The sequence below is a fragment of the Megalops cyprinoides genome, chromosome 24 (assembly GCF_013368585.1).
Source record: "Megalops cyprinoides isolate fMegCyp1 chromosome 24, fMegCyp1.pri, whole genome shotgun sequence".
NCBI classification, from domain to species: Eukaryota; Metazoa; Chordata; class Actinopteri; order Elopiformes; family Megalopidae; genus Megalops; species Megalops cyprinoides.
In genome coordinates this window covers 22,335,788-22,359,041 of record NC_050606.1, presented here as the reverse complement: position 1 = coordinate 22,359,041, position 23,254 = coordinate 22,335,788, and the positions used below count along the sequence as shown (strand labels likewise).

Sequence of the window (23,254 nt, the reverse complement as noted above, 5' to 3'; positions counted from 1 at the left end):
CGTTGTGGAAATGCACTCCGTACCCATACATGTGTGCCTCTCCTTGTACCTTGGATGAATAAAACAAGTCGTCCATATGTGAGTCAAATGTTCCTGCGGGAAGAGGGAGATGATCTTGATAATTCCTTCCAGTTTATTTCGGGTCCAAGACAGAGGAAAATAAAAATGACAACAGCATTTTTTTTCTTGTCTTATCCCCCTAAATCCTGCTAAATCTTAGAGTGCCAGATGATATTTGGCCAAGTGATTCAGAGGAATACAACTTTTTTTTATTATTATTATTTTAGTCAACAAACCCACTGTATTGGGAAGACAAAGCCTTTTGTAAGTGTATCCCATTGTTGGATTTTATGAACACACACAGTGACACACACACACAATATTGCATACGCATAACAGCTGACATTTTCTGGATACTGGAGGTTTCTCACCTAGTTTTATTCCCAACGATTACAACATACAGTTCATCTTCTAATGGAATGTGACAAGCACAAATTCGGTGTTCTTCAGCCCCCAAGCACCGCCAACTCAAAAACAAATGGCATAAAATAGAGGCAAGCAATGCTCTATGCTCTATGCTCTTACCTGTTATTTTCTGAGAATTATTTCAAGGACTGCCACTGACAGTGAAAGCCGCTGCTATAAATTAAAGGCTAGAATTGGAGGAGGTGTATGCCACTCAATCACGCGGTTTATTTTCATGTTCGCCGCAAATAGATTTCCTTGAACTTTCAACGGCTAAATCAACACTTATAAATTACCATCACTTACGTGCATATACTCACAAAAGCTCCAAGGACTGCGCCTCTGGCACATCAACTAAATCCTTGGCGTTACCCAGGTGTGCGAACCATTACAAAAACAATGTCGATATGTGTTATATAATTAACAAACAGCTGTATTATTATTATATCATCATCATCATCAGATTTGCTTTTACGACTTAAGTTTAGGACCGGAGAGAATTTATATCAAGTTGAAAATACATGTTCCAATTAATTTCTTGGCAGTAAATAATTGAATAAGCAAGTGGAACCATTTAAATGGGGTAGTGGCAATTGAGAGGGAGCACCGTCCAGATGGGGCAGGGCGTATAATTACTTTGCGATCGGATTCTTCGCGGATCGGATCCGTGATTTTCCTCTGTGAAGTAAACTGCGACTGCACAGAATGGAGACGCTTAGGCATCGCATGACAGCAGTCAGAATGTCCTCAGCGCAGGTGATGACAACTCAGGGGGTGATTTCAGGTTATTACATTATTGGCACGCTCTTATCTAGAGCGACTTACATCAATTACAGGTTTTTACAATGTTATCCATTTAGACATTTAGATATTTACCCATTTAGATACAGACGTGGACAAATATGTTGTTACCCTTCCACGAAGAAAGAAAAACCCACAATTTTCTCTGAAATAACTTGAAAGTAACAAGCAATTGCCATCAATCATTGTTTATTCCATATTTAATAAAAATTAATAAAAAATAAAATTAATAAAAAATATTTAATCTCCATTTAAATAGGTTGAATGGTTGTTAATTATATGGGAAACATTAACCAACTGGAAATGAGCTAATGATGCACACATGCTGCAGGTCAGATTACAAATTAGTTAGTCTAAAGATGGCAGCGATGACCAGTCCTGTGGGCGTGGGAGGAAACGGCAGGACTGACAGTGTCACCTGCAGCCATATGCTTCCACCTGGCATCACTGCAAATAGCCTTCCCTGAGAAACAGACCATTACAATGCTTCCCTGTGGAATACAGATGTCACTATACAGCCTCAGTTGTGAGCACAAGAGAAGGACCTAAATGTATTTCACCCCAGATAGTTTAGAGAACATAATGCAATTTATTCCAGATTAACAAACATCCTCTTTTCAACACAGCGTGCTTCAGACTGACAGTGTAGCAAATCCTTCAGGAATTAGCCAGGAAAAGGTTACAGCAAATGCAATGAGAATTGAAGACTGGTTCTTTTTTAAAAATACTTCTTCTAGAAGGTCAGGTGCAGACATGAAAAAGGCCATTACTTGCGTTTTTGACTCTGGGCTGTTCATCGTAAAGTTACTATCTGAGAGAACCGTGTCTGCGCAAATCTGTCTGAGCTTGCTTTGGCCACCTACTGGTCAGTACCTTATATTAAATTGTTATCATTTAGCAGACACTCTTGTCTAGAGTGAAACACATGGCTTACAACATGGCTTATTCATTTCTTCATCTGGATATTTACCATAGCAATTCCGGGTTAAGTATCTTGGCCAAGAGCACAGCAGCAGTGGACCAGTGGGGAATGGAACCAGCAACTTTTCAGTTACAAGCTGTGTCGTTTGCCAACTAACGGGAGCCTACAGCAGCAGAACACAATTAGCTTTGCCCTGCTGGGGTAAGGAGGGATTCGTTAGCAAAATTCTCACATTCCATCACTCCTCAGGCACCTGTGAATTGCTGGAATATGCATCTATCCCCTATTCAGCATTTGCTCTCCAAGTGTATTCTAGGGGTTATAGTGCAAAAAACAGCTGCCGTTGCCATGCATATGTACCAATGGATTGCATTGAGTTCACTGCAGCACTCCTGTAGAGTCCAGAGGATGACACGGTGAGACAAGCCTAATGTACACTTGCCAATTCCATAGTTCACACAGTGTAATAACAGCAGAAAGAAAAAGACAATGCAGAACCCTGCAGCTCCAGTGTTCAGTTCTCTGAACAGAACTAAACTTCAGCACTGGGACTTCCACTAAACATTACACTTGCATTTGATGTCCTGCTTCCAGAAATACACACATTAAAGTCAGTTTTTGAGGGGGGGTTCTTCGTTAGTCCTCTAATGAAATATCTCCTGACAGTAAACATAATTCTGTTGAACTGCTTATTGTTTACCTGTCTGTTTTAAATGCAGGCGACGTCAAGAATGAGGCAGTTTAATAACAGACTGCTGAGGGGGGAGCTATTGCCTGAGTTTCCAACAGGGGACCACAACAGCGGCTTTCATTCCAGCACTGAAGTCATATGGGAAGTGCCCAAGGAACTCTTCAAAGTTAAAATGAAAGCGCTTAACAGCATTTCACCTAGCATTTCACACTTTATAAAAGTGGTTTGGGCACCGTTTTAATCATATATCCAATATTATTATGCACAGATAATTCACCCAGGCTTAGTTACTCAATTTTATTTCACTCTTTCAGAAATCATAAGCCATACTTGATGTATGCGTCAAAGGCACGTCTCGCTTAAACCCATCTGGCTGGCCTCAAGTAACACCTATCTTAAAGTTTTACTATGACAAGAGGAAATGACTGGCATACCAGCAGGTCCATGGCCTGCAAAAAGAGTGGGAATTTCTGTGAAGCAGGACATGGTATACAAAATTTGCAAAATTTAGCAAAACAAGGAAAATTTTAATGGTTAAGGAACAAAATTAAGTAGAATCATGTGCAATGTATAGTTTGGGTTTAGTAAACCAAAGTCTAGCAGGATCAGCGGGATGAAACACTATCCCATTGCTAGTGTTTCAGTCATTAAATTGTCTGACACTAGTTGTATTGTTTGGTACATACACATCATTGGGTGATGTTCCCCCTGCTGTTCCACCCCTTCCATCAAAAACTATCTACAGTAAAGGAGAGTTTGAGGTATAACAAATACATAAACTTTCCTGTGTCCAGCATGGAGCACTTGACTTTTATACAGCTCAGTTCAGAGTATGACAGTTCATTGGACAATGTTATTTGTGTATGAATATATTAATCCTTTTCCGCTGTTTAGGATGGGTTATATTTCTATATATTGCCAATGGGTCATGTTTCTGCCATCTAGTGTTCACTTAGCATTACTACATTTTTCCTTTAAACGTTTCAAACTATGAAATATGAATATTCAAATAATGAGTACTACATGAACACAAAGCATAGACATTTCAATGGTTTATCAGTATTTTATTGTTTATTTTAATATACAAAAAGAGAAACTTGAAATAATCATTTCTAGTATTTTTTTTTCCACTGCTAACAGTTAGGGTGTAGTTGTTTCACACTGGGTAAATACTACATTCATACTGGTTTATTCTGGCACCAAGTGCAGAGCTGAAACAACCACACCCTAAAACCTAGGCAAGTCTAATTCAAACTCTTGATACTCAGTTCTAAAATTACCACAGTAAAAATGAACAATAACCCACTGCAAATTAATGAAATATGTTACAATGATCGCTCACAAAAGTCCTTATTTCATAACGGCAATACAATGAATGTTGGATTTCCAGGGCATTTCATATATATATAAAAATTTTTAACATACTCTTCAGTCCAAAAAAAGGGGGTTACAGCAACAAGCTCAACTCTCTGTATACATTTTTGTCTTTTACAGAATACATTTTTTTTAATTTTTAGTATATTTATGTTAAAATCAGTAGTACAAGCCATCTCTGTTCTACATTTTTAGCTACAATAGTGAAACAGAACCTACAACATGAACATCTCACATATCCTGGCATAGAAACAGCACTTGAATATGACCTCTTGACAAAGAAATATGAAAACCTCTTTTGACCCCTTTGCTGTACAACCACCTCCCAGTGATTTTTTTTTTTTTTTTTTAGGAATAACACTTTTAGAGTCCCTGGTGGCCATTTTTATTTCAATTCTGATCAAAGAACTGCTTTCAAAGAAGGCATAAAATATAATCATAACATGATAATGACCATCGTCCAATCACTGATCCCACTCTACCACCAATGAAGAGCAATGAAACGGCGATGTGCAAAGAGGTGGCACTGTTTCAGTGTAGAGTAGCCTTTTCACAGACAGGTAAGAATCCAGCGATCACCTGCCCCCAAAGGGCCAAGAAGGTCTGGACATTTGGCTGTTGGATTTCACAGTCGATCCCCCCCTCCAAAAGGTCAGGGGTGGTGCACGCTAATACTTGTTGAGGGAGAATGCCCCTCCACCCTGGCAGTCACCTCTCAGTACAATTTGACACTTAGCCTGAACACTGATCAGTTTCGGGAACCATGAGGTAAATAGTGTGTCACATCCATGTTTGACCTTGTAGGCTTAAGAATGGCGATTAAGGCAATGACCTCCTATTATGCCAGCAATAATAAAAAAAAAAAAAATAATAAATATATTGCTTATGAATGGATACAGGTAAAATACTTCAACATTGTAGATACAGCACAAACCACTGTCTGTTGCTGGAGCACATGTGCAAAATTACTTTTGAAGACCAAGTAGTGTTTTTAAATATAATTTAGCAGGGCATTGTTGTTTTGCATTGCACTACTGCACTGTAGCTATAACTGAGTTTAAAAGATTTTTTCCTCTGTTGTGTTCCTACTACTGTCCCAACACCTCATTTTTCCAGAGGTTCCTTCACAGCTTACTAGACTTGGAGTAAGATACACAGCAAATACAGTAACAGGGGAATTACAGGCTTAACACAGAAACCAAGATCAGATCAGAACCTTGGCAGCATCTACAGTAAACTACAATGTTAAAAGTGAACACAAAGAGGAAGCACTTCAATATGGAGCACACACCACTTCCTTGCTTTGACTGGGAGGTAAGCATTGAAATAGGGGGAGGTTTCCACATTGTCAAGAGGTGCATTTATACATGTCACACCAGTACAAAGAGGTTGTCTGTGTGTTGTGTACATCATTTCATAGTATCAAGGAGTATCCAGCGAACGACACTGTTTCACATGAGGTTTGAGGTAATTGGTTCCTGAAATATCTGGATCTAAGACTGCATCCAGAATTACAGCTGGTCACTTTTTTCATTTCTTCTTTTATACATGAGCATTTTTTGACTTCAGGTACAAAAACATGGGACAACAACAACCAAAAGCACAGCAGTTGCCTGAGTGAGACGAAGGAGAAAAGGCACAACATCAGAACATCCCTGCATGTCTGTCAGATCAGACCTTCCAATGAGGTTACTGATATTTTATGCATCTCCTCCCACAGGACTGAGGTCAAGGGTCAATGTCTGTCATCATGAATCAGGTGTGTCAAAAATTGGTTTTCATCGTACTTTATCTACTAGACACATACATTAAAGCTAATGCACACATTTGGAAAGAGTGAAGCCATCTTTGTGTTTAAGAATCACACTAAACTGATATTAACCGTATCTTAAGAGCTAATCTGGCCTTTTCCACAATTTGAGAAATAAGAGCAAAAGGGTTGTTTTTTTTCTTGGGCGTCCTTTAACCGGGCTAAAAAATTCAAATCAATTTCAACTCATTTAAGAACAGAACCTCATTTAAAAAAAAAACAAATCCAACCAGTCGACAAATAACTAAATCTTTATCATTTCAGACATCTATCTCACACAACTTACACTCAAAATAATACTGACATAAAGGCATCTAAACACAACACAAAGCAGACGGCCATTCCATGGCATACTTAATTTACGATCTACACTCAAATAAATCAACGTACAGAAAGTCTGTAGAGCAAACGGGCCCCCAAAAGGCTCGACTCCACATCTGAAATCCCGCACTTGGCAAAGCACATCTGCGGACACACGTCGCCCCCACATGGACATGTGAGGAACAGCACCCCTTTTCTTTCTCTGAGGCTCATCTAAGCAATCTTGACCAGGTTGCCTGAGCAACCTAACCAGGAAGCAGAGCGTACAGAGGCAAAAAAAAAAGCGTGACAGCAGACTGTGAATCACAGACACTGGCGGTGTCGACTGGTTGGCTGGGACAAGGACTTGGTGTGGCTCGTACACCACTAGGGTATCCAGGTTCTGCTCTGCTCAGCTCCGGGACCCAAAACGGGACCTCTGAAAGCTTAGCACTGCAAAAGCAAGTGCACAAGAGCAGCAGCCAAAACCCACATTTTGCAATGCCTTCAGGCACACAGCTCCAACTTGTACTGGGCTATGGACAGAAGAGACATGATAATTTGGTCGGCACATAGATTGTCTCCTATCATCTCTTCCACCTCATCCTCACATACCAGTGCTAGTTAAATCTGGCTGAGGGAGAGGAAGAGCATCACTTAAAAGCAGATCATGTTAAATGATGCCACCATACTATGTAGGCATCAGAAAACGTACTATTCTATTGGAAAAAAAGAAAAAAAAAAAGAAAAAAAACTTTGGCTGCCTTTTTCTAAACTTTCATTGGTGGATTTAGAAACAAACGCACTGGGCAGTAATTTGTGTTCACACTCAAAGGCAAGTCATCACGTGATGAACTTAAATAGGTAATCAAATTACAATGGAACACATTATCATCAGCTTTTAACATAATGTTGCTATGAAACTCTGCAAAACAAAATGAGCGGAAATACTAACCTTCCTTTTGCCTGTTTGGCACACAGCATATCTTGGTCTATCGTCACATGATTTGGTAGGTTGCTCTAGTCATTTACAGTACCTAGGCGCTTATTGAGTTAAACCTGAAGTAGTACAACTATTGCTGTGGATATTGCTTGCTACATTGTTTGCCAAAAATGTCTGTATGCCATCCTGACCCGTTCTTAAAATTCATTACAACTCTCGATGCAGTATAATGATAGTGATTTCTGAAAACAGCTGGACTTCGACAACTGAGAGAACAAATGCCCAGAGGCTGCTTTTTTGGAGGATGCTCTGTGAAGAAAGTGAAAATGAGTCACTAAAAAAAATGTGTTTTTTCCATTCTAAGTGTTTTATATTTGTGATCATGAAGGTCAAAGAAGCCCACAAAGTAATCATTCACATATTTGGCATCATTCAGAGCTGTGCCGGTTATGAGAGCAGGAAGACCTGCTACACCATTGCCAGACAGTAGATCAAACTTTTAATCACTTCCTGGTTAATGACCCGAGAAGCTTGGGGTGCCAACTTTTTTCCTTCTCTTTGATTGGCCTGAAACTCCTGGACCCGCAAAAAGATCAACATTCTAATGGCTGTTGTCACAACAAACCAAGCCAAAGGCAACTGCCACAGATTTATGGACAAGACTGTCAGCTCAGCGGACATCACATGTTCTGTCTCTGCCACTGGTGAAGCTACAGATGCTCCAAATCGCCTGACTGGTACTGAACATCGAAGGGGTGTGGTGTGAAACAGAACATCCAGTCAGCTCTCAGACAGACAGTATCAGAACCTCCATGTGGGGAGGGTGGAAGGAACATAGGGGCTGAATATCTGGCCAATACAGAATATCTGTGGTCTTACTACCCATAACATCCAGGCTTTAAAGACTACGCTCATTGGTCATTGGGGAACTAGACATGCGATTCATGATGACACACATTAATATCACTCCGTCCTGCTGTGATTCAGTGAGATAGGACATCCTCCTGCTCCTAATTCATCCGGTTCGAATTCCACACAAGTCTGACATTGCAAAGAAGAGGGGAGAGCTTGAGATCTAGTATGGCACTGTGTAAAATAACAAAGCGTGCTGGAGGGAGTACTGCACGAGGAAGAGGGAAAGCAACTGCTGTGGAATCTCGTTTCGTCATTGTACGAGGAGCACAGGTGAAACAGCAAAGGAAACAGGGGACACTAAACCTTTTCTCATCAGTGCTCTGCCATCATCAAACTGTGCCAAGTGTGGATTTAACAGCAGACTTAATGGGTTAATACAAAAACTGCAGGCTGAAATACTGGGGATTTGGAGGGAATGAGGGAACGCCCTCTCTGAGTGACGGGTGAATCTCGCCTTCCCTCCATACTGCTCAGGCTGTCTGCTCGCTCAAGGATTTTCCAAATTTTACACATTTCTGGGGACAATTTACACACCTGTGCAATCAGAAATGCATTTCTCAATTTCATGAGTGTATTTTACACAGTCAAATTGCAAAAACAAATCAGTAAGAATTTCAAACTCGTGCATACTTTTAAGTTTCTGGCAAGTTTCCCAATTAATGTAAAAAGGTTTACTGTCCCCTTATGTAACAGAAAAAAGAAAATAAAACATGAGGAAACAGCCAACACAAAGAATGAGTAATGCCCAAGTACCCTACATAGGCAGTATTCTACAACTGTGTACAGGTATTTACATGGCGGGTCTTACTTCTGTACAACATAAAATGGTAGCACTTCCCAAGAAATTTTGGAACTCTTTTTTTTTTTTTTTTTACCCCAAAACTCCTTAGTCATAAAAGCCAACTGACATTAAAATATACTTACTACAAGACAACACAACTAACAAAATATATAATAAAACTGATAAATGTAGAAAAAATTGAGGTATTTCTGGTCTGAGGTGGTCTGTGGTCATGAATGATCTTTTTTCCATTTTTTAAATGTGTTCTTTAAGCTTGGTTTCTGTTTTGTTTTGACCTTGGAAGCCTTCATCCTTTCCATGTGTTGTGTCTGGTTGCATTCATACACGTCATTTACTGAGAGTTGCAAGTTTTGCACACAAAAAAGAATATACAGAATCATATATTCATCTTTGAGTTGAAACAGCAGCGGTGTGAACATTCACTGTTATGTTACGGCATATTGAAGCTTCTTGAGCCATGTATTAAGACAAAACCAATCCTTGCGTCTTATTTTCTGAGTCAGGAGACAGACTGGCCACTCATGGTCTCTGATATTGGAAGGAGGGGAAGTGTTACTGGTTGTCCAGCCCCTTTCCCTACAAAAACATCACTACAGCAGAGGACTCCCTGGGTCAATACTAAAGTCTGGTCCCTGGAGAAGTCAAATTTAAAGGGACTTGACCTAGGCAAACGGCCAGTAATCCTCTTACCTGTAGCTTTTGCAGTCTAAAATATAGACTTTTTCTGAGGACTATATCTGGCTTCGGAGTGTATCTAGGTCCTTAGCTCCTGCTGTCCAAAACAAATATGACTGAATAAAGAAAGAAAAGGAAAGAAAGGAGACATGCACATCAATTGGAGAGCTCATTAAAATCACGGAATTCTCTTCATCCCATGGGCTTAACCACACACACACACACACACACACACACACACACACACACACACACACACACACACACACACACACACACACACACACACAGACACAAACAAACACACAGACACACGCAGGGTAAACCCATGCATACATATACGTCGTCCTTCACCATAGTCTTCCACCCACTGGGGGTGTTGTTTAGTAGTTATGTTTGTTTGGGCACCTAACACTTACAACTGGAGCTAACCCCACCTGCATTGGCTTCAGTGGCTTTAAATAACATCTGATAACACCGCCTCCCAAATCCTGCCCCTCCCAAACCCCTCCCCTTCATGAGTGGATGCTTGGCTCTCTCCCAAAATATAACTGGTTGCCACCAACAACATCCTACCTCAAAAGCTCTGCTCCAAGAGACCGGTTACCTGAGAAGTAGTTCCAAACCTAAGAAAATGTTTTTGTCCAGATGCTGCAAAATCTCGAAGTCTCTAACCATTTGTTTCTTCTTTTAGCCCCGCCTACCTTTCCATCCCCCCACCCAATCCACACACAAAAATGCTTAACCAATCAAAATACCAGTCTGTTTCAAAAAAATAAAAATCCTGCTGACTTCCAGTTTTCCACATGCTCTGGAGAGACCCGTTAGTTCCGTTAAAGACACCTTTACCATTATTTTGTTAAGCACTCGCTTTCATCAAAAGGAAAACCAGGAGAAGGAGGAGGATCCCTTGAGGAAGGTGAGTTGTGTGTAACAGTCTTAGGGCTCCCCAAAGGTTTTGCAGCATTGTTGTATTGTTGAAGATGGTAGAGTTGGTTTTGTTGTACCGTTGGTCTATTTTTGCCACAGGCAGTTCTGTTTTTTTTTTTTGAGAAGATAGAAAAACTAGAAATAAAATCAAATCAATGACTGAAATAAAACAGATGAGGTACCTGCACCTTTTTAAGCATTCATAAGTCGGCACCTGAATGCCCTGAAGATGTCCGTTTCGCGTTTATGTCGATTTACTTCTCTCACTCGTGAAAAATACAGTAGAGCAGTGTGCTGGTAATATTGATCCGATCCAAAAAAAAATTATAATCAATAAAAAACATCTGGATAAAATAGCAGCTGCAATCATGTTTTTTGTTTAAGTGTTTACTGAGATCCACCTAGTCTGGAAAGACAAGGGTTGGCTTTTTGTCGTTGTTGTTTTCACTTTTTTCCCCCCCTTTTCTTCTCATGACGGACTTAGATACTGGACTCTTTGGGTGGCAAGTCCACATTGGTGACGGAGGTCACCATGGAGACCAGGCAGTCCGAGGTAGTGGCGTTTATCAGCCGGGCCATCTGGGAGATGCGCTCCTCCACGCAGCCGGCCGACAGCCGCGCCTCCGCGTCGTGGTCCCAGCACTCCTCTATTGTCTCACACATCTGCGCCAGGCCCTGTGGGGGAGGGGGAACATTACCTTACCTTACATTATATTATTGCCATTTAGAAAATGCTCTTATTCAGAGCAAGTTGCAGAGGTTACAAATTTACATGTTATCCATTTATACCGGGCATTTACTGAGGAATCAATCCAGCTACCTTTTGGTCACGGTCCCAGCTCCTTACCACAGTGCTACACTGGACAGACACACTTCAGCACTGCCTCGCACTCACAAACCACTGCCATGTCCTGGGGCCCAATGCGTCCGACATGACTGAGCATACAGCACAAGCTCACCTCACTGTGATGCAATCGTACCTGTCTCAAAAGCCAGGCCGTTTGTATGGGAACACCAGCTATAGGTGCACACCCACTGGTAATGCCAGACAGGCCATTACCAAATCAACAACCACTTTCCTATTCAACTTTAGTTACAGGTTGACGTGAAAAACAGTTAGCAGGAGGGACGATCACATCCCCTCCTTAGTGAGGCTGGGAGACTGACTCAAAGATAATTAATTTATTTTGGACATGGCTCAACCTAACTACCGTTGTAACATGCATTTTTATAGACACTTTCAGCTGCAGGGTATGGAATGAAGTGGCTTGGTTAATTGGCTTAGCTAAGTAAGACAAGCATGGCAGTCAGACTGAATCTGGGCCTTACACCTGACCACAATGCCCTATCTGCTGGTGGCCTGTGCCTTGGTTAGCCAGCTGATTACAATGCTAACAGTAAAAAAAGGTACTCACGGCGTGTTTTAGCCAGCAGTCCTTGATAACCGGCCTCATCTTTTTGTGGACAACGACTTCCTGCAAGTCTTCCAAGGATGGGTGCTGTCCGATCTCCTCCTCGAAGGGCAGCATGTACTCATCCACGGGACCTGCGACGCCAGGGCAGCAGTTAACAAGATGGCCATGGGAGCCTTGGCCCCGACAGACAGAAGACCAGGCATATCAGCCATGCGCAACGGGAATGCGATTGGCTACATTGTTCTCGCTCGCTGTTTGGAAATGCGCTGCCGTGTGACCTCCTCGGTGCCCCGCCCCCCCCACACCCACTCACCATCAGCAGCCTTGCAGCGTGACACCAGCTCCCACAGCACCAGGCCCATGGCGTACATGTCGATCCTCAAAAAGGCATCTCTCTGGAAGTTGATGGCCCCTTCCAACACCTCTGGTGCCATATACCTCCGCGTCCCCACCTATCAGTGAGGAGAGGTCAGAGGTAACAACCTTTTAGAAGTTTCACAGAATTTTGCACATTGAACAAACACCAGGGGTGGTTATGGGTGATGAAGTCTAGTGCTGTTTAATCATACTGCACAAGTTCTGGACTACATCTCCCATGAGCACTGCTGGATAAAAATGACAGAAGGCGGCCCCTACCTGTCCGTGGGTATCTCCTGGGGGCTTCCCCGGCTCGAAGCGCACGGCCAGCCCGAAGTCCCCAATGATGGCAGTCAAGTCTCCCCTGAGCATGACATTCTTACTCTTGAAGTCCCTGAATGACAGATGACACAATTACAGCCGTGTGTGGTGGAAACATGTAGACACATTGGCAAACAACTCCCACACTCTGCTTCCAGCAAGAACAGACATGTTATTTTGTTAAACTACAGCTTACATAAACTGGGACATACAGATCAGCATCAGACACAAGGAAAAATTAAAAGTGGGAATTTGTTACTGATGCAGATACTCCTTAAAAGCTGCCTGAAGTGGTCCTGTGAAAATTCGCTTGGCTGGATACACAAAACATGACATTGGCCCTCTTCAAGCCGCCATTTTAGTCTGCATTTGCTAAGTAAATAGCCATAGGTGAAGCAGAAATAAACAAGTATGTGATACATCACCACTTTAATACCTTCTACTGCATGGATGACCAATTAACTTATTTGGCTTTCTAACATTCTAGATTAGATGCAACACAGTCTTTAGTGTGTTCATTATGTAACACCACTAGAGGGCACTGCTTACCCATTACGCAGAAAAAAATCTCAGTTCTATTACAGTCATGCGCCGCTTAACGTGCATTCGGACAACGTCCGTTTGCATACTGCATATCGGATAAAGTCGTAGTAATCCCATATTGTTATAAGTTTATAAGTTATTAAGTTTAATATCACTTATCACAGAACAGGACGTAGCAGACGTAACCAGACGTAGTGAAGGCAATGCTTCCTGCACGCAAGACGTGTCTCTTGGAAATAAAGCGAGTGCACTGCCAGGTGTACAATGGTACAGTGTATTAATGTGTATTATGTTTACTATTGTACAGTGTTAACCAACTTAACCCATATATTACAGTGTACTTTACCAGATACATTAATTGAAATACAGTACAGTACTGTATGTTTACAGTATCTTGGCTACAGTAGCCTACTCCATATAGGTTTACTAAGTATATAGTATTGTGTTCACACAACGTCCAAATCACATAACTTCACAGTCACAGTCTTATTTCACAGAACATATTGTGGACGTTAAGCAACGCATGACAGTATTTGCCTGGTTCACATTCTTCTTTGAGGCAACTTACATTGTTGCACTCTGAATGCTGGTATTACCCATTCATAAAAGCTGGATATTTCCTGAGGTGGCTAACAGCAGTACGCAACCCCCAGGATTCAAACCAACAACCCATGCAAAAGTCCCTCCCGCACCAGCACGTCACTGGCACTCCAGGAGGGCCTTTGGTCTCAAACACATTTTTCCAAAAATTAATGGTTTGACGTTAACGTCATCCTTGATTAAGCTCTTGAAGAGATAGGGCAAGATTTGGCACAATACAGTCACAGGCCCCTGGCAGTAACATGAGGGTCTACAAATACCTGTTGCCACAGTAAAAATATCAGTGTGTACAAATGGTGCCAGAAGTTACATTAGGAAGTAAACTCCTGAAGTCAACATTTGGGCCAGTAGTGAAGGCGTGTTGTTGGGGGGGTAGTGGTGTTGCAGCTGGCAATGTTACCTGTGTGCTATGGCGGGCTTGGGGCCCTCTCCTTTGTAGCGGGGCACATCTTCGTGCAGGTAGGCCAGCCCGCACGCCATGGTCTCCGCTATGTGGCACAGCTCGTTCCAGGTCACCACGTTGCCCTTCAGGTGGTCCGTCAGTGAGCCCTGCTCACACAAATTCACACGCATTTTTGTGCTGGGTTTTGCTAGAGCTTGAGGCTGTGCACGGGCTTCAAACACACGCTGGCCTCCGGGTCCTACTATGAGCACTCGGAGGTGCTGTAAAGGCTTGAACAGGCACGGGTGAGCCGGCCCGCACACTCACCTTCTCATGGTACTCAGTGATCAGCCACAGCTCCATCTCCAGGTTGTTTCCGCGCTTCTCAGCCGCGATGTAGCGCAGCAGGTTCTCGTGCTTCATGCCCGGGGAGATGAAGATGTCCCGCTCGTTCTGCCATGACTGCTTGTCCTGCACACACAAACGCACAGCCACTTGCTTCAGACACCGAAATACAGACGGCAACGTCACATACTCACTCCTGCGTCTAGTACATTCAGCTCATGGCACGGAATGTTTTGTGACATGGAGTCCACATTATGAAATTATCACCAGATGACATTCCCACAGAAACAATTCTGATAGGAAAACCAATACAAGATTCAGAAGTTTTTTTCTTTCTTTCTTGCATTCATGATATTCCACAGGTCTGAGGGGCATCTTGTTTTTGCCAAACTGAACCACAATTGGCTGGCCTCATCATCATCATCATCATCATCATCATCATCCTTTGGCCACAGCCGAGATCTAAGTCACTTGATCTAAGTCACTTGAAACCTCCAGGTGTCCCTCTCCGCCATCAGTGATCACAGTGCACACACATCAATGATACGAATGTCGAACGTAACATTGATGTGAGAAATTAGTAGGTATGCTTGCTTGGCTAATGTTAGCTGACCAACAGCTATCTAGCTAGCCATCAATGTTAGGTTCGTAACATCGACGTGAGAAATTAGTAGCTCGCTACACAGCTAAGAAATACATAGCTGGCTGTCAACAAGGCGAAATGTTTGAAAAATAAAACTTTGGATTTTCTCCTTCTTTTTAGGCAGACTAGACGCTACACTAGCTCTGGTTTTTTAAAAATGGCAGTCACAAAGTTTTAGTTGGTCACGATAATCCTGCCCGCAGCCCCTGACGTGGCGGTTCTTTGTTCTAGACCAGCAAAGAGTTTGTGCCGCTCTTGAACCAGTTTTCCAGGCCGAGAGCTGGTTCTTTGGCTGTTGAAACGCAAAGAACTGGTTGAAGATTAGGCACCGGCTCTGAAACTGGCCCTCGAAATGGGTGGAAAAGGGGCACAAGAGAAGTTAAAAGGTCCTGTGCTGCTGGGAGTTGATCAACTGTAAGTGCTGTGTCATCAGCATAATCAAGATCTGTGAGATGCTTGCTCTTGTGTCTCCTGGAACGAGGTCCAATAGTGAGACCTTTGGTGTGGTTAGGGTCCATGGACTTTCTTAAGATGCAATCAGTAACAATGACAAAGAGATAAAGTGTCTATGTGTCACCTTGGAGGATTCCAGCAGTAGTCAGAAACTACCTGGTAGGACCATTCAAGCTCTGAATGAAATTTGAGGGGTTGCTGTACACGACTGCAATGTAAGCTATTAGTTCAGCTACATGGAGTAGACCAAATATTTTTTTAACGGACTAAAAAAAAATGGCTGCTACTATAAGCAAAAGCCATAGCTTTGTGCTCATTTTCCCCTGGGAATTAATCTGAATATTTAACTGCTTGAAGTTATTTACAGATTTTGAAGAAACTTACACACTGTCAAGATTGTATTGTGCAACAGAGGAAGGCCATGTGAGTCATTGCAATAAGTCATCTTATATAGGTCACACTCAGTCACATATTCTAAGGAAACTGACTGGAAATAAAGAAGAGTTCAGCCTTGGGAAGAACAGCATTCACCTGAATGGGGAAGACCTTGACAGCGACATACTCATTCATCAGCTGCGCCTTCCACACACAGCCGAACCGCCCCCTAGCTTTGATTTCCAGTAGCTGCAGGGGTTTCAGGCCAACCAGCGGGGAGGGAGGGGCTGGGCCAGGATCCTGGATAAGAAATAAGAGGTTGTTTGAGAAGACTTTCACTCCCATATGTTCTGACTTGAAATATTTCCTCAAATTATGAAGCAAAAACACTATGCTCATTCCATCTGTTCCATTAGACACAGCCCTAGAACATATGCACTGTGGTGAGCCAACACAGTCAAAACACAAACAGCAACAGGCAGACTGAAGCCTAGCCTCAGCCTCATCTGTGCCGCCAAGCACCCACCCACCAAAAAAGAAACCTTAGTTACAAGCTCCAGTTATTAGCTCCAAGACTAATGGTTTAGTATTACAGAATCCACAGAACATTAGCCTCAAGTGCTATTAGGTGGCAGTAGAGGTAATGACATCAAATCACCACTGGGGGGGGGTGTGTTAGTCAAAAATATAAACAATACATCCCTTAGTCAGCTGCTGTGGTACTGGCAGTGATGGATATATGCAAGCGTGTGTGCGTATGTGTTGGATGGGGGGGGGGGGGGGGGGGGGGGTGGAAGCAAGTGGGCAATACTGAGAGGCTCACCTCGTTGATATCCACGTGGCCATACGGTGGCTTGCGGTGCCGGTACATCCAGAAGGCAAGCAGCAGTGCCACAGAGAGCACGGAGATAGGCAGCAGGGAGTAGACCAGGATGTTGAGCAGGGAGGGCGTGGGGGGAGGGGGCCTGATCTTCACTGCGGAGCAGAGGCGAGAACAGCACGTTACTGACCACCTGGGGGAGGGGCCATGCACGCTGCCGGCCTGCAGCCACACTGTGTTCGAGAGCTCCACAGTGCAACTGATATGGTGCGCATACACACACACACACACACACACACACACACACACACACACACACACACACACACACGCGCACTCTGCATGGAGACAGCGCAACACATACTGCAAAGACTCATTACACTGTACAGACACAAATATGCATGGAAACAAACACACATGCAGACATGCCTCAACAAATGAAGACACAGTATAGCTGCATTGAGAAATTCCATTCACGTCATTTATTTTTCCTGTAAAAACTGACTTAGCAGACAACCAGGGAGGAACTCTGGTACTTTACAGCATGCTGCAAATGCTGTTCAGATTTTCTAAAAGCTTCTGGTATTCTGTGGCGGGCAGTCACAAGACTGAAAGGTAGTGAGAAAATACTCTACATGCTTACAAAGGTGCTTTAAAGAAATATCAGCCAACTGCCCCAGAGGCTGTCATTTGACAAAACAAAGTTACCATGTATACATTCAATCAATAGCCAGGTTTCAGAGCTGCCTCCACTTTGTCGATAAAACTGTATGAGATCTGGAACAGGTCTCCAGCTGTCCATCATACACCACACCATCTAACACCATACTGCAACACAGAATTGGTGAGGAAATTCACAGATACCGCTAATCATAACACAATAACTGATATTGATGGGAAAAATGTTGATCTGATTTGATAGTCACTATCTAAGTCACTACCTGACCAATGGAGAGAGGGAATTTAAACCTCCCCGGACTCTGCTGTCCAATAGCTGTACTTACAGAAATCTTAGAGGGGCCTGTCCAATCTCTGTCACTCAGTTCTATAAGGTTGACAAGCAAATTTAAATCTTTTTTCTGTCTCAGTATAGAGGCATCTGTAATCCACTACTATCAGTGTGTTGATTGGACAGCCGTGGTATACCAGCGTGGTGACTGGACAGGTCCCCTGTACCAGCGGGAGGTAAGCCAGCAGGACGAAGCAGCTCTTACCAGGCGGGCCGCTGACATCAGGGAGATGGGTGAACCTCTCATTGCAATAGTTGCCCTCGCAGCAGCAGAAATAAACCTGTGGGTTTTCCTCAGTGGCCACACACTCTTGCCTGTGGGTGGGAGGGGAGAAGAACATTTCAGAACCCACTGCAGTCTAGGAGGATGAAACCAAAATTCAGTAATGGCACCTGCAGGTATTCTAATTACATATATTACCATGTGTCAGCATACACTTTGAAGAACCTTGAAGAATTTTGCCTCCCTAAAAGTTTAAACACAGTTATGATTGTGCCATTGTATATCCATACCAGAGTTGTCCAGCTATGTGAATTTTAGGGCACTAAAAGCTACTATAATCCATATCACTGAGGGAGAATGGGTGGGGCTTGACTCTACCACCGGGACATATAACCCAACCAATGCCCTGAAAGCAGAAAACACTACAGGAGCACAAAGAGGGGGAGGGGTTGCACATAAACTACATTTACATCAGCCTCTCCTAGTGCCCTCTGTGCTTCATCCTTACTGACACGCCATAGAAACAGCACAGTCAAAATGAGGCTCAGGGCATACCACAAACAAGCAAGGCTAAGCCAGAGCTCAGCCACAGGTATCCTAGATAAGTCTCTGAGGGTGGAGTTATGAAAATAAAACCCAGAAAACAAATGGCATAGTTTACTACTCAGTGAGCTCAACCAAATGCTAGTCCTCGGGTTCATATCCAACCAGTTGATATCCAGAAACTGCGTCATTTAAGATGTACATGTAACTCAAGCTATGGAAAAAGATGCTCCAGGTAAAGCAGTGCAGTGCTTCTGGAGAGCCCCCGCCCCCCATCCCTGGGGTGACCCCACTAACCGGTCGTAGCAGTTGAAGTCGTCCAGCCAGCAGCCCTTCTTCACCAGCTCGATGGTGCCCGAGCTGTTGCGCCAGGACGCGTAGCAGTGCAGCCGCTTGTCCTTCTCTGCCTCGCAGCGCTCCAGGCCACTCTGGTTGGTCTTCTCAATCTCCCAGTTGGCATTGTAGAACACGCACTCCCTGGTCTCTGCCTCCCCATGGCTTGGTCCTGGGGGGGTGAAGGAAGAGGAGGGAGGAGAGAGGGATGGAAAAGAGTGGGAGGGTGAGAGGATGGGGGGTAGAGAAGAATGGGAGGTGTTAATCATCGCACAACTCTCAACTACACATCCTCATGTGGTTTGTGACACCTCAAATAATTCTTTTAGATGACCAGATAACACCAGCAAGTCAGCCAGTCACCACCGAGAAAGACCATCATTGATAATAGCAGATTTCTCCAGCAATGAAGCCTACAACCATCTGACCAGGAGAATAAAAAAACTCCTACTAGAGGAACTAGGGGTTATTTGAGGCCTGTAGGCGATTAAATGTTCAGTCTGTGGTGAAAGCCATGCTTCAGATACGACAGTGAAGTGAAGTGTAAGATTCCAAATTAATCACATCAAAAGTGTCAGGAGCTGTGGATTATAAGTAAGTGCCAACGGGCTGCATGACGGCAAAGCTCCTATGCTTCAAGGGGTTATTCCAGGACTCTGGATCTGTCGGCACAGGCAAAAGAGAGTGGGTATCTTCAGCTGCTGCTTTAACAGTCAACAATGAGTCCTCCACCCTGATCACATGACCCAGCTGCTTCCCAAAGAGAGGCTGTTGACAATCACCCCTTCTTTGTTGTCATGGGACACGTGCAGGTTTTCATGCAGGATGTAGCAAGGCCCAGAATGTCTGAGCCCCGTACCCCTGCTGTGGTACGTGGTGCATAGGGGTGATGTAACATGTCTGTAGGCCCTCCAGTTTGTGTTCTTCTCTTTCGGTAGCCACAACCTACTTAGCACTCACTACCTGGAGAATCACTGATCATGAAGAGGGTACAGAAAAGGCAAGCTGGTGCCGAAATTAGCCATCAAGCCTCTTTCTCCTGGTGCGAGGAAGTGGCACTAAACACACTTTCATAAATAAACCCAGCTGCGCCAGGAATAAAAATGCCATTGTGAAACCGGCATCGTTCTCCCCTCACTTAGAATACCAGCCAATTCAAGAGCAAGCAAGCAAGAGATTTTATTGCCATTTGCACAGGTACAGGATAGTACAGGTACATTGTACACAATTCTATGTGTCTCCGAGGTTAACTCCTGTCTTTTACACAGCACACAGCTGCCATTTCGGGCAACTTCACGGCTGCACAGAAGAGTGAACAACACAGAACAACCAGCAACAAAGAAAAAAAAACACTACACCTGAATTTCACTCAAAAACAGCAAAAGCATATGACAGTACTACTTAAAATAGCAGGAACAGAGCATGCAAGTCATAAGCCCGCTGCTGTGAGGTTTTTCCAATCCACGGCAGTTATTCCATCTCAGCTTTCCTTAGACATACATCATTTACAATGTATTTCATTAACCATCTACACACTGCAGGTAATGTTTCCATTCAAAGGAGCTTCATTTAATTATTAGCTGGTGGATAATTAACAAGGATTAATGTCAAGAGTACAACTGAAGTCATTTATTACAAAGGTACACTGCACATGGCAATCACGCAATGCAAATTAGATTAAATTCATGAATTCAAAGTCTTTTTCCAAAACAATGGGTATGCTACGGCTTTGACAGGATTCCTCTGCAGCAGAACATCAGTTAAGAAACCCTTAGATAAGATTTCCTTCGATTTCGATTTGGCAAAGGACCCTATCAACTAGGGGTCAAACATTCAACAAGTATCCCACAACTTATTCTCCTGCTGTGATACTCAGTCTGTTTAAAAGCAATCACAACTAGGGTAGCTGTGGATTAAAATTACTGATCCTGATGTAGCCTTTACTGCTACTTCTTAGTTACTAGTTAAATGCAACGGTGATTTGCATGGTAGTGGGACACACCCACTGCTTTGGCCAACGCTCCACAGCCTGAGCAGCAAAAGCTGAGCCGAGTGATTGGGCACCCTGTGTCCCCATAAACTTCCTTTTCCAGGAAATAAACCCTCCATCAATCAGCGATCACATCAAACTAATGCTAACCAGATCAGCAGGGAACCAAGAGGATGGTGGGCCTAACCTAGTGAAGCTAAGCCAATGGCCTGGTCTCTCTCTCTCTCTCTTAATTTAACAAAAATCATTGTTCCCACTGCCAGCTTAGCTGCTGTACACTTTTGCTACATCACAAGGTAACCAGGGGTCAGTCCGCAGGGTGTACAGATTTGACGAAGTCCCCAGCCTAACCCGTGGCAGTGGGAAAGCTTTCGGAGAGGGGCATGGACTCGCGTACACTATACAGCGCAAATTTGGCAGGGCTCCACACGGCAGATGTTCTCCCAAGTCTGTGCATTACCGTTGCCAGGCAACGGGGAGATGTGAGGAGTCTTGCTGACAGCCCATCCCCAAGACAAAGGCCCTTCCTTTTTCCATCCCCATCACCCGCTCTGACTCTTTCTTGCTTTATCTCACTCTCCCCTTCTCCCTCACTCCCTCTCCCTCATTCTATTACTTTCCCTCTCTCCCTTGCTCCCTCTCTTTCTCTCCCTCCAGTTCTCCCTTGCTCTCTCTCTTTTCTCTTTTGTTCAGTCAAACATTCAGCCCCTGCCCCTATATGCAAAAGGAATTAAATGGCCATGTTTGTTTTATCTCTTTTGCTGCTGGTTATCAGGTCCAAACATCTGAGGCACCGCCTGCTTTCCCTTAACAACGGACTTTCCAAAAGGGTAAAATGTTCACTTATGCTCAAACAAGCCAATCACCAACACGGGGGTCAACTATTTACATTTTGGGTAAATCCTACCACAGGCTTCTTGACTCATCAGATGGGAACAGCTGAAATCTGGATAAGGCAAAGACACAGAGAGAGACATACCTAGGGATGCACGATGATTTCGGCATGACATGGGTATCGGGCGATAAAAACTTAAGAAGTTAATTATTGGCATCGGCAGATATGAAAATTTCTGCCAATGTGCCTGGCCAATAAGGTGACGCGTTAACTATCCGCACACGATGACACTAAATGTTTATTATGAGCGCCAGCAACAAGCTTCAACATGTCAGCTGTATGGAAGTATTTCGAATTATCTGAAACAGATAACAAAATTGCTATATGCAATGCTTGTAAAGCACCAGTGATGCGAGGAGGGGTAAAATATATAGCTAAGTTTCTCACTCTCACTCTGGGAGGATGCTAGCTGTGTGCTGCTAAGCTTTTCTCTGCTTCTGGAGGGGTGTGAGACCATTTTCAAATAACGCATCTCCGTAAGGAGAGAATGCGATTTGAAATGAAACAAGACAGCCTGTGATCGCCAAGCTTGTGCTTTGGGAGTCGAAAGGAGGCGCTAATGGTTTTGATCGACCCCCTAGCTAGGTTTCTCACCCAGGGAGGATGCTAGCTGAGTGCTGCTAAGCTTCTATTTGCTTCCGGAAGGGCGCAAGAGCATTGTTCTTATATCACAGCTCGGTGGGATGCGATGGGAAATAAAACAAAACAGCCAGCGATCACCGAGCTTGTGCTTTGGGACTCGAACAGAGGTCCTAATGGTACACATTACACTTTATATATAATATTATATATATATATATATATATATATATATATATATATATATATATATATATATATATATATATATATACATACACATATACACACACACACATACACATACACACACACAGACTATATCGGCATCAGCCATCAGCCATCAGCCAAAATGAGTTTGAAAATATCTGCATATCGAATATCGGCAAAAATCCAATATTGTGCATCCCTAGACATATCCAATCAAAAGCAAAGCACACTGCTGTGGAAATAAAACGGTTGTACTTTCTGATTATGAAAATGAATGCAGGCTTCAAACTTCGTTTCGCTGTTTAACAAATAGGTTCTTTAATACAGTAAAGGAACCGGTGGATCTTCTCAAGAGTACAGAGATAAAAGACACTGATGATACGGTAACGCTGGTTTTTAAAGGAATTCTTTCCCACCCCCTCCAACATTCTGGGTACCCATCCTGGCTGGTGACCTGTGGGGGCTGGACATTCCCCCCCCCAGGAAGGAAGCATTTGCATCCTGTAAGGTGGGCTGAAGCAACACCTTCTCTTGACTTCCAAGGGTTAGACTGGCCTGGCAAATGGTCAAGCAAAAGATTGCCCCTACAA

General features: G+C 43.4%; 1 protein-coding gene across 1 annotated transcript in view; it reads right to left on the bottom strand.

Annotated features, from left to right (window-relative positions):
* Window positions 1-10,648: 10,648 nt before the first annotated feature.
* Window positions 10,649-23,254, bottom strand: part of LOC118771112 (activin receptor type-2B) — a 49,250-nt gene continuing 36,644 nt past the window's right edge. Inside the window, exons 2-11 of the mRNA XM_036518989.1 lie at window positions 18,955-19,162; window positions 18,097-18,206; window positions 16,886-17,037; window positions 16,219-16,362; window positions 14,574-14,717; window positions 14,265-14,413; window positions 12,680-12,794; window positions 12,357-12,495; window positions 12,044-12,174; window positions 10,649-11,303 (exon numbers count right to left, since the gene is read on the bottom strand). Of these exons, the coding sequence (XP_036374882.1) occupies window positions 11,109-11,303; window positions 12,044-12,174; window positions 12,357-12,495; window positions 12,680-12,794; window positions 14,265-14,413; window positions 14,574-14,717; window positions 16,219-16,362; window positions 16,886-17,037; window positions 18,097-18,206; window positions 18,955-19,162 (1,487 nt within the window). The 3' untranslated portion in view covers window positions 10,649-11,108. The remainder of the gene's footprint in view (window positions 11,304-12,043; window positions 12,175-12,356; window positions 12,496-12,679; window positions 12,795-14,264; window positions 14,414-14,573; window positions 14,718-16,218; window positions 16,363-16,885; window positions 17,038-18,096; window positions 18,207-18,954; window positions 19,163-23,254) is intronic.